The sequence below is a fragment of the Argentina silus genome (genome assembly GCF_951799395.1).
Source record: "Argentina silus genome assembly, chromosome: 22".
NCBI classification, from domain to species: Eukaryota; Metazoa; Chordata; class Actinopteri; order Argentiniformes; family Argentinidae; genus Argentina; species Argentina silus.
This window is the reverse complement of record NC_139676.1, coordinates 6,382,830-6,394,986: the sequence shown is the minus strand read 5'-3', so window position 1 is coordinate 6,394,986 and position 12,157 is coordinate 6,382,830. Positions and strand designations below refer to the sequence as shown.

General features: G+C 45.3%; 1 protein-coding gene across 1 annotated transcript; it reads right to left on the bottom strand.

Annotated features, from left to right (window-relative positions):
- Window positions 1-1,228: 1,228 nt before the first annotated feature.
- Window positions 1,229-5,884, bottom strand: LOC310821713 (keratin, type I cytoskeletal 19-like). The gene is made up of 8 exons (XM_083693867.1): window positions 5,271-5,884; window positions 4,415-4,497; window positions 4,050-4,206; window positions 3,651-3,812; window positions 3,287-3,412; window positions 1,862-2,082; window positions 1,724-1,737; window positions 1,229-1,592 (listed from the first exon to the last, which is right to left on the bottom strand). Exons 1-8 carry the CDS (start codon window positions 5,784-5,786, stop codon window positions 1,543-1,545), a joined length of 1,329 nt encoding a protein of 442 aa, XP_083549993.1. The 5' UTR covers window positions 5,787-5,884; the 3' UTR covers window positions 1,229-1,542.
- Between the last annotated feature and the right edge of the window lie 6,273 nt (window positions 5,885-12,157).

Genomic DNA, 12,157 nt, shown 5'->3' with positions numbered 1-12,157 from the left:
TAAATAAAGTCCATTATCAGATGCTATTAGTTCTGGCTCACCAAAGTACACTAAATCTTATTATAACTATTTGTGGTCAGGTCACCATGGATCAGTGGAGGCTGGTGGAGGTAGAAATTGGAGGACAGGCTCATTGTAATGAATGGAACGGAATGAAGAATGGTATCAAACACCCATTTCTCATTCTATTCCATGCATTACAATGAGCCCATCCTCCAATTTCTACCTCCACCAGCCTCCCCTGGTCTGGATAGTCTCTGTGCTAATGGCCACCTCCTTGGCAGGGTTGCTGACTGGAAGAAACAAACAAACAAACACAACTACAGTACTGTCAGAGCTCCCTGGGAGAACTTCACCCACACTCTTAGAAAAAAGGGTTCCGAAAGGGTTCTTCGGCTGACCATGTTGGGGTATCCTTTGAAGAATCTTTTTGGTTTCAGTGTACAACAGCACCATGTTCATGGCGATGGCAGTTAATTACGGTTCAATTACAGTTGAAGTCAAAACTGTGGTTATGCAGGTGATGACAGTGGTTCTGGTTACCTTGTGATTAAACCAGGCTTCATGGTCGCCGTGGTGTTTGTTGGTGATGACCTCATAATGGGCGCGGTCCTCGGCCCCCGAAGCCTGAGGGAAGGCTCCCAAAGCCCCCACTGCACCGTAGCGCTTACCTGTAGTGGTTACTTGAGTACCTGGTGATGGCCCCCTGGTCGGCCGAGCCGCTGACAGCGTGGAGTAACGGTGTGGAGCTTGAAGGACATGTTGACCACTCGCTTGTTGACGACTGGCTTGCTGTTATAGATCAGGTGAGGAGACGAGGACTGTTATGGTGCTGCTGGTTGGAGCCCTCAGGTGTCCTGATATGACCCTTGCCCTGAGGTGGGCCAGGGAGAGAGGGAGGGGGGGAGGGGGGGAGGTGGAGGGGTGGAGGGGTGGAGGTGTTTGTGTTGGTCAGGTATACTTTAGAGCCCTACTGTATAACAGCTTTGGCACTGTATGGGAAACGGTAATCGATTGTCCCCTGTGTGTCTTTGTGTGTGTGTGGGTGTGTGTGTATGAAATAGTTGGATGTAACGTAAATTAGTTGCCATCTCAAATAAGTTTGTTTTGATAACATACATGTACTGTATGTGTATGTGATCTAAACATATGATTATGATATGATCTATGAACAAGGTTATTTCCATAAACTGTCTATTTGAATGAAATGATTACATTCACACAAAAGGGTTGTTAATGTATTCACCAGCAGATTTATTTTCAGAAACAAAACATTCATACACAATGGAGCAAAATATTCTGTTTGTTTTTCCATTTTTGTTTTACATCTCATCCTAATTCCACTTCCTGGAACTCCAACAAGGCTTCCTATCATTGGCAGATTCTATGTTTTATGAACCAATCAGGATGACAGACATTGTAGCGTTGATGATACTCCACAGGTATTTCAAGCATGTTGTGGTTGTAACAGTGTGTGGTGTTGTGTGTGAGGGAGTGTGTGTGTTTCTGATCATATTCTGCACTGGCAGCAGAGTTAGACTTCTAATTGCTTGAGCGGATTGTGGTGGTTGTGGTTTGGATTCTTGATCCTCCTGCAGAGAGAAAATACAATTGTTATTACATGCTTATAAGCGGTATGCTGGTTATAATTATTACATAATTATAACCAGCAGGCTTTATATCGGATTGTTCATAGCCATGAATTAAGGTAGATGATATTTACCTTGGCCAATGGTCCTGAAAAGAAAGAAAGGAAAGAATGAACAATTATAGTGAGTGGCTTGCTCTTAAAAACAGGAGGTCACAATCTCCCCTTCATATCATCAGAAAATGAACTGCAAGCAGAGTGTTGTTACTGTACCTGGTCTCCTCTGTTTCCAGGAGGCTCCTGTAGGTGGCGATCTCCTGCTCCAGGCGTGACTTGATGTCCAGCAGCATCTTGTAGTCGCAGCCTTGCTGCTCGATGCTAGCGCGTACGTTCTGCAGCTCCTGTTCCAGCATGTTGATCTGGTTCTGGTACCCTGCTAGCATAGCGCTGTAGCGTGCCTCTGTCTCTCCCAAGGTGTTCTCCAGAGCTCCTTTCTGTGGAGGGAGAGGGGGAGGAAGATACAGAGAAATGACGTGAAATGCTAATGTAAATAGACATACCATGGTCTATAAAAGCGCAAAAATACCTAACTTTGGCTAATGTTAATGCTAACTACACAAAATAAGTTCCAGAAGAAACTTTGTGGGGCTGCAGAGTGTTATTTTGGTAGTGATATAACTCACTCAATCAATGCTGTTGTACCTCTCTCATGATCATTTCAATGTCATTCAGACTAGTATATGTGTTTGCCCGATCCTGCTACACAGGATGTGAATGCAAACACAACTAATACCAACCATTGTTAATGTAACTAAGCAACTGTTGTCAAAACGCCACACCCTGGGTAATGATGATGCTAATTCCCCATATCCAGACTATGTTTGTTCAGCATATTAGAGCAATGATCTTCTTGAGGGGCTTGGCGCTCGCGGTTCAAAGCCTGGAGATTATGTTTAATGATCTAGTAATGGTTTTTCTTAACTGTCGAAACACAGTGTGTAGACAAGTTTACCTCGCTAATCAACCTTCTCTGCTAATGCAATATTGCATGTAGCTATTGCAGTAGGAGAGTTATACGCCCCAGATGGACAAAGAATGTCCATGGGAGTGAAGCTTCAGTTCACACACCTCTACATTCCTTTAGACCTATTCATGCCCTTTCTGTCTTCAAGAGATGGTCCAGCTGCCATAAAAGGTTCAAGACTTTTCTCTCCCTTATCATCCTTAATCCCTCTTGTCATCAGTCTCTCTACACATATTCCCTCTCTCCCCCTTCTTCCCTCCCCTCTCCCTTTTTCCATATTTTCACCACCCCTTCCCTCCCACCTCATCCCTCTTTCTCTCTGACAAAGGAGAGAAGGTTTTTGCTCAAACAAGACAACATTGTGGGTCCTGATTCAGGTCTGTTAATAGATGTCAGTAGATATTGATCTCCACTCAAAGTACGCAAAGTCACGTGTAGCTAACTAAAGTCTATTGACGGATGTTATTCATTCTGGCTCAACAAGGTAATGCTATGAAGCAGATGATTGTGTCAGTGACTATGTCTCCCCCATGCTAGTGGTTGTACTGTAGCTCACCAAAGTATGCTAAATCTTGGGTCGCCGTTGTAAGATAGTAGTGTTTCTGGCTCACCATGCTAGTGGTTGTAGCTGACCAAAGTACGCAAAATCTAAGATACTAGTGTTTCTGGCTCACCATGCTGAGTTGGGACTGCAGCTCGATCTCCAGGCCCTGCATCGTGCGTCTCAGGTCGTTGACCTCTGTCTTGCTGACCTGGACGGTCTCTGTGGTCATGGCGACTTCCTTGGACAGAGATGATGACTGGAAGACAAACAAACAGAGAAACAAATACTGTTAGAAAAACTCTTATCTACTGTAAATCCTATTACAGCTTGACTCCCCTGGAGAAATTTGACTTTGCCGTCTTCATAGAGATGACAGTTAATTACAGTTGAAGCCACAACTGTATTCAGGTGAATTACAGTGTGGGAGTTGCATGTGGGAGTTAATTATGGTTAAATTACGGTTGAAGTCACAACTGTATGGTGGCTATGGTTACCTTGTCGTTGAACCAAGCTTCCTGGTCGCGGCGGTGTTTGTCGGTGATGCCTTCGTACTGGGAGCGGATCTCCTCCAGCATTTTGTTGAGGTCCTGCTGGGGTGCAGCGTCCACCTCCACGTTGACTGTGCCGGTCAGTTGAGAGCGCATGGCTGCCAGCTCCTGTTGAATTATGGGAAATATAGTCAGAAGGATGAAGAGCCCAGGATTGGACACAGTTTAGCTCTCTTTTATCATGTTTCTCTCACTCTCTCTCATCCAAACATTTCGGGTGTTTCTCACAATGAATTCCCCCAGGTAACAAGAGAGTTATGACTGTATTAAGATGTAATTCCTTGTTACTACACAGTTTCAAGGTCATAAGGAACCTGTCGATTACAGGGTTTTGACCACACACACCTCTAGATGGTTCTTCTTGAGGTAGGCCAGCTCATCCTGCAAGCTTTCGATCTGCATCTCCAGGTCGGCCTTGCACAGGGTGGTCTGGTCCAGCAGACGACGCAGGTTGGCGATGTCAGCTTCCACAGACTGGCGCATCATCAGCTCATGCTCAAACCTGATTGGTTGGAGGAGAGGGATGTGTGTGTGTGAGTGTGAGACATTTGTGCCAAGTATGTTGGTAAAAAAAATCTCTGTAACCCCAGGTTGTTTGCATGCCACAGGACTGTTATAGCCCTCTGAGCTAAAGCCTCGGTATTAAGACAGGGAACCAATGGACATCATCCTACAGGTGTGTTGAATGAATCCACCTCTGTTACACTCACTTGGTCCTGAAGTCATCAGCAGCCAATTTAGAGTTGTCAATCTGGAGCATGATGTTGGCATTGACGGTGGTAGCACGGGCGATCTGGAAGGAGAGGACATGATTGGTCAACATTTTTTTAAAGAGGCACTGTTCATGATGCAATACGATAGAATCACAGAGTATTCTTGGTAGTTCCTGATGGAGACCGAATCATTGGTCAATGGTCAGGTGACACATTGTGAAAGAGCTACTGTTTATTGTGCAACATGGTAGAATCAAAGTCAGTTGTTTTTTGAAGCTGACAGCAGTCTAGTTTTGATAAGCTTGTTTCTCGCTGTTCTGATACGCGATGGCAGCTACTGCAAGGTCTTGGTGATTACAAATTCCAGGAACCGACAACGCCCTTGCTCGTTTTGTGACCAAAATCAATATATCAAAACAGCTATTGAAAGTAGCTCTCTAGGTACTGTAACATTTGAACGATAGAAAGAGTGAGAATTCCTCCTCCCCTCTTAATTTGTTAATTTGCTCAGGGATCTTGGCTTGCATAAGTTCTAGGTTGTTAGTCATAATCAGTATATTTATCTTTGAGTTTAATGACTTGCAGGTTGTAGAGGAACAGGTTATTAGAATAAACAATGATACATTGTTGAACTATAAATCTTCAAACTTCAAATTACATGGTGAGTTCTAAATAGATGTTTTCCCCTACCATATCTTATCTGTCTGTCACCACTCTGTGATTACCACAGTGCAGACTTCTCATCATTAAGTCATTAAGACAGATAGACTGACAGACCGACAGACAGAGACAGACAGACAGACCGACAGACAGAGGCATGGCAACAGTACAATGTGTACTTGTTGTACTCTACCTTGTCCTTCAGGTCATTGATGATGACCCAGAAATGGCTCCAGTCCCTCTCTGCGGCCGGTCCCTTCGTGGCATAGTACTCTCTGATCTGTATCTCCAGCTTGGAGTTGGCTGCCTCCAACGAGCGAACCTTATCCAGGTAGTTTCCCAGACGGTCGTTCAGGTTCTGCATGGTGGCCTTCTCGTTCAGGCTGATGGACTGGCCATCGCCAAATCCACAACCGGCGCCACCACCGAATCCGGCGCCACCACCGAAACCGGCACCGCTTCCGTATCCACCACCGTATCCGCCGCCGTATCCGCCGCCGTAGCCCGAAGACACGCCGCGGACTGAGGAAGAGGAGATACGAGTGCTGCCGCCACCGAGTCCCCCACCGTACACGCTGAAGGCCTTGGGGGCGCTGGAGACGTAGCCCACCCTACGGGAGCTGATGGAGCCACCGGAGAAGCCCATGGGCGCGGCCCCGCCGAAGCTGCTGCCGCCGCTGGAGTAGGTGGTTGTCTTGGAGTACGACATGATTGACTGACAGACTGACTGACTGACTGAGCGGCTGGATGCTTCTGGAGATCAGGAGGCGAGAGGAGAGAGGACCGTTAGTGCTGCTAGCTGGTGCCCTCAGGAGTGTGCATTGGGATAGAGGAGGCTGGCTCCTGATATAGTCCTGGCCTTGGGGCGGGCCTGGGAGAGAGAGGGAGGGAGGGAGGGAGGGAGGGAGAGAGGGAGGGAGGGAGGAGGGGGGGTGGGGGGTAGACTTTACAGCCTTGGCGCAGGAACAGTCTGTCTGTTTGCCTTTAAGGACCAGTATTCAGTTTCCACCCCTGTGAGGAAACTGTAATGGAATGTGTGTGTGTGTGTGTGTGTGTGTGTGTGTGTGTGTGTGTGTGTGTGTGTGTGTGTGTAAATACCTGCCACACTATTGGCCATTGGTCTTGTTTAAACATTAAAGTACCCAACTCTTTCCATGCTGATTTAAACTGTTAACTGCTCGATCTAAAGTCAACTTTTTATCTCAGGTGTAGTCACTTTTACTTGACTACCTAAGCATACAGCACTTCGAATTTATTTATCTGTCTTTTCATTAACTAAACATTGAATTTCACACCTGAAAATCACACCTTTCTTGTACCAAAGAAATGAATGGTCACTATGCAATTGTTCAACCCATCTATCAAACAGTATTTTAATTTCAATGTAATTACAAGTTCAAGCCATGTTTGCACATACATATACTGCAATACTACCTTGGTATATTTAACAGACAGCAAATGAACAATCGTTTTCCTTTCTCAAGAGTGATGATGGTGACACCTTAGAAATGTGAACTTTAAACATTTGACTTCATATGGGATCAATGAATCTAAAAAGATAGCGTCAGCATGTGTTGATATTGAGCTCTTTATTGACTGAAATACCATCTATGTACAGGTATGTGCTAGAAACTTAAGATAGAGAGATTCCTATATGAGGGGCCCCCACACAAGCTCCATTGTGTTTCATTCCAGGCCTATTTTAGGGAATCTTGTCAGTGAACTATTGTTCTTTATCTACGCCAAACAGCCCCTTTAGCGGTACTGACCATGTCCTGTGTGCGTGTGTGTGTGTGTGTGTGTGTGTGTGTGTGTGTGTGTGCGTGCGTGCGTGCGTGTGTGTGTGTGTGTGTGTGTGTGTGTGTGTGTGTGTGTGTGTGTGTGTGTGTGTGTGTGCTGTGCCTGAGTATAGAATGGGTCTGACTGTAGACCACGAGAGAGAGAGAGAGTTCTGTGCATGTTAGAGAAAGGGAGTCTGTGTAACTCCAATAGAATTCATGCTGGTGCTTGCTCTTTGTGTGTGTGTGTGTGTGTGTGTGTGTGTGTGTGTGTGTGTGTGTGTGTGTGTGTGTGTGACTCCCAGTTCTGCACAGATTGTTGTATTTGGCCTAAGTGGGAAAGACATCATCAGGGATGAGAGACTCACTGAGCGCCTCAGGAGGGGTGAGGATGAGGGTGAGGTTGAGGGTGTGTGTGTGTGTGTGTGTGTGTGTGTGTGTGTGTGTGTGTGTGTGTGTGTATGTGTGTGTGTATGTGTATGTGTGTGTGCGCGTACGTGTGTGTCGAGGGGGAGTTGTAGTGATATCAGTCTTGGACCCTGGCCATTTCCTCTCCCATCGTGCATCTGGTATCAGCTAAGATTCCATGCAGAGGAAGGGGGCCTCATACTCAGCAGCACTGAGGTTGACCCTGGGTCAGTGTGTGTGTGTGTGTGTGTGTGTGTGTGTGTGTGTGTGTGTGTGTGTGTGTGTGTGTGTGTGTGTGTGTGGTGTGTGTGTGTGTCCGTGCGTGTGTGTGTGTGTGTGTGGGTGTGTAGGGCCTCATACATAACTGTGGGGTTGACCCTGGGTCAGTGTGTGTGTGTGTGTGTGTGTGTGTGTGTGTGTGTGTGTGTGTGTGTGTGTGTGTTGACCCTGGGTCAGTGAGGGAGGGGACTGAGGGTTTAAGTAAATATGAACTAAAGCTGGTCCTTGAATGATTTTCATTGCAATAGATCTCTCCTGTATACGCTGGTAAAGTGGAATGTCACTGGAGACACCCCAAAAAACGTTCAGCGCTGCAAAACTGACATGAAAATGGCAATATTTGGCTGCTAAATGTACTCCCACCATAATATAATCTAATGTTCTTCATTATTCCGCTTTTCCCATCATCCCTGAAATGGAGACAGTGTCTAAACCTGCGTAGGTTTTTAGCTATACTAGCGATTGGTCACGTTAGCCACGTTACTTGTACTTGCACACAGGTCTCAAATATCAAATATAAATATTTTATGACACTCAACAATCTAGCTTAAATAGCTATATACAAGCTTGCTATGTTTGCCTCCAGATATGTTGGGTATTCTTTGATTGTGATGCCATCACTTTACCAGCGTATTGACTGGATAGAAATTGAATTCACTTCCTCTGTCGTTAAGGGACATCAACCCCATGGTAACACAACACAACACAACACAACACAACACAACACAACATATGTTTCTTTATGAATAATCATATTTCATGTATTTCAATAAGTGCAATCTGTAAAGCACTCTGGATGATGTTTGATCTTCACCACTATCAGGTGGTACCTAGTTTGGCAGAGGCGGTGAGAAAGGAAGGGCGGACCTGAACGTGCAGGTACCGGAAAGGATGAGTCGATTGGCACAGCGTAGGGGTTGCGAACATTATTGTGGTTGACTCACACACCTCAAACAGACACACACACACGAACACACACACACGAACACACACACACACACACACACACACACACACACACACCTAACACACAAACACACCTCTCCTCACACACCTCACACAGACAATCCAGCCTTTGTGACCTGTCCACAGGTAAACTATACCGCAGCTACCTGGCACAATTACAGACTGATGAGATCAACTGTGTGGGCTGAGGCCTATGTCTGGGCTGTGTACCTGTTTTCACTTGCACTGACTCACTGATTCTCTACAGAGGTGTAGCTGCTGTAGTAGTGTAGTGTACACTGTCTGGTGCCCTGACATAAAGATAATGTAAGGTTTATACCAGGGGAGGCTGGTGGAGGTAGAAATCGGAGGACAGGCTCATTGTAATGCATGGAATGGAATGAGGAATAGTATCAAACATCACGTGTGTTTGATACCATTCCTCATTTGATTTCCATGCATTACAACCAGCCTCCCCTGGTTCATACTGTAAAAATAACGATGGTTTTTGCCTCCTGTAACATTGGATTTTTTAGTTTGAAGGCAACTCTAATTGGATAATAATTGGCTATAATGTACACTCACTGAAGTGGCCAGTGAGTGTATATATGTTAAATGGAAAATGATAAACCAATAAATTGATATTGTATGTATAAGCAGCCACTACAACTATGCTGACATTGACATGGCTATTGGGAGCTCCGCTTCGACTAAAGTAATAGACCTTCTGCGAAGCTGCGGTGCAATAAGTCAATTATTTACCATTCATCTGTGAACCGTTCATTCAGTTACAGCATCACTGTGTTCTGAGACACCGCACGGAATATTCATTAACTCAACCTGCATAGGCTAGAAGTATAGAAGTAGATCTATAGAACTCCAGAAGTACAACTACAGAACCCAAGAAGTAGATAGAATAGGACTGTAGAACTACAATTTTAGAACTCCAGAACTAGAACCCTAGAACTCCAGAGATAGAACATTTGTAGCTTTAAGGGTTTGTCTAAGGTGCACTACTTCCAGTCTGGCCTTGTCTAAGGGGGGTATTCGTCTGTTAGTTAAGCCCTGGGTATGACTCATTATAGAAACACTGCTCCACCCATTCCCTCGCTCCCTCTCTCTCTCTCTCTCTCTCTCTGGAGCTGGAGCTGGAGCTGGAGCTGGAGCTGGAGATAATACTCCTTCTCCCTCTCTCAATAACTCAATAAGGAGCTTTTAAAAGTCAAAAGTCTCATGTTTCTCGCCCCCCCTTTCTTTGTCCCCCTCTCTCTCCATCTACCTCTCTTTCCATCCCTCTTTCCTTCCCTCCCAGCCATACAACTGAGTTAAACACAGGGATCATCTTAGTTAAACACAGGGATCTTCTTCCTCAGACAACTGAGGACATTTGGCATGGCATCTAAAACTCTCACCAACTTCTAACGGAAGAGCATCCTGTCTAGCTGCATCACTGCCTGGTCTGGCAATTGCACCACACAGGGCTCTATAGCAGGGGAGGCTGGTAGAGGTAGAAATCGGAGGACAGGATCATTGTAATGCAGGGAATGGAATGAGGAATAGTATAAAACACGTGTGACATCTACACCAACAGGTGTCTGAGGAAGGCCAACAACATCTTCAAAGACCCCAGCCGCCCCCAAACACGGACTGTTCACCCTGCTCCCATCTGGCAGACGGTACCGGAGTGCCCAGCCTGGGACCAAAAGGTTCTGGGACAGCTTCTACCCCAAGGGCCATAAGATTGATGAAGGTTCAGCTATCTTGTTGACCACTGACTCTTTCTCACACACACTCACCAACATGCTGCTATTGACTTTTCATTGGACTCTTTATTACATTACACTGTACACACCTGTGAGTAAAATGACTGTCTCAAGTTGTGTAGGTATCTATGAATCTATAGTATATATGTATCTCTCTCTCTCTCTCTCTCTCTCTCTCTCTGTGTATATATATATATATACTCACCAAGCACTTTATTAAGAAAACTATACTAATACTGGGTAGGGCCCCCCTTTTCTCTCAAAACAGCCTCAATTCTTCGTGGCACTGATTCCACAAGATGTTGGAAACATTCCTTTGAGATTCTGGTCTGAATACTTGTGAATGTGATATTTCAGTGTTATATTTTTTAATAAATTAGCAAACATTTCTAAAAACCTGTTTTCACTTTGTCATTATATGTGGGATTGATGAGGAAAAAAATGATTTTAATCCATTTTAGAATAAGGCTGTAACATAACAAAATGTGGAAAAAATTAAGGGGTCTGAATACTTTCCAAATGCACTGTGTATATATATATATATATATATATATATATATATATATATATATATATATATATATATTTATTTATTTTTTATCTTTTATTTGCTACTGTCTGTTATGTGTAGGACTTTTCCATTTGCTCCATGCAGTTGTCATGGTGATAATGGACAATGCATCTGTCACAGAATGTGTGATTATGTCACAAACCAGCATGATGACATCACATGCAAAATGAAGACAAAGTAAAGACAGATTCACCAGAACCTTCAGTACTGATAAACCTTTAGATGAGACTGGTTTTCATTTGCATAAACATGGTCAAAATCCCGATAACAGAAGGTCAATGTACACATTGTCGAGGTACTCACTCTGGTGAGTATTGAGAACTTTTATGATACTAAGAAATTGTGTTAAATTGATTTATTCTGGGTGGAAAAACATTTCATTACATTGTTTGTGACCTAAAGATTGGACTCTGACAGTCATGTGAAGTAAGTGATTTTCAATGTCTAATTCTGTCCTGTCAGATGTGGAACCCGTTCAGGACGGGTCGAACATTGGGTTGGACATTGCGGCCTATGAGCTTTTCTGCAATTGGCTCCAGCATTCGCGTGACCTCCTGCCTAAAGGGCAGATTATCCACTATCATGGACCAGACTGCCAATGCCCGGGCCAGCGTCACCTAGGAGGCCGTCTCCCAGCGTTAAATTACCAGGCGCACTATACCCAGATGCAAAGTCCCCATGTGGGCCATGACCAGGTGGAGGGCCACCAGTTGATCCGTCAACAGGTGGAAATTCAGTGGATGCAGGGACCTGATATACCCTACCCACCCTCTAGACTCATGTGGTTCCAGGACGGGTCCTTCTGGATCGCGGACCCCGAGGAGTTTATCGACCCAGAGCGGGGCCTCATAGTGATCCCAGAGCGGCGGGTACACCAGGGCGAGCTGCCCTACCTCTACCCACAGATGCTGTGGTACCAGCAGGGATGCCTGTACCCGGTCGACCCAATGGTCGTTGTGAACCCTCCCAGGGAAATGGAACCCATGGCAGAGGAATCACAGGAGTCAGAGGAGTCAGAGGACTCTGATAATGATAATGATGATGATGATAATGATGATGATGATGATGATGAAGAGGGCGGTGCTGAAGAGGTCATCGAGGCCCCCCTCGTCTGCAGGCCATTGGAGAGGGCCTGTAAAAGAAGCAGGGACTCCATCTGTATTAGCGAGAGCGAGAGCGAGAGCGAGAGCGAGGATGGCGGTGCTTCTAAGCGCCAGAGACGGTCAGATGACACTGACTCTGAGGAGGAGTGGTCCCCCAGCTCAAGGCCTGGCACCTCAGGAGTGTCGAGGAAGAGGAGCAGGGACGATGATGATGATGGCGACAACAAATGCAC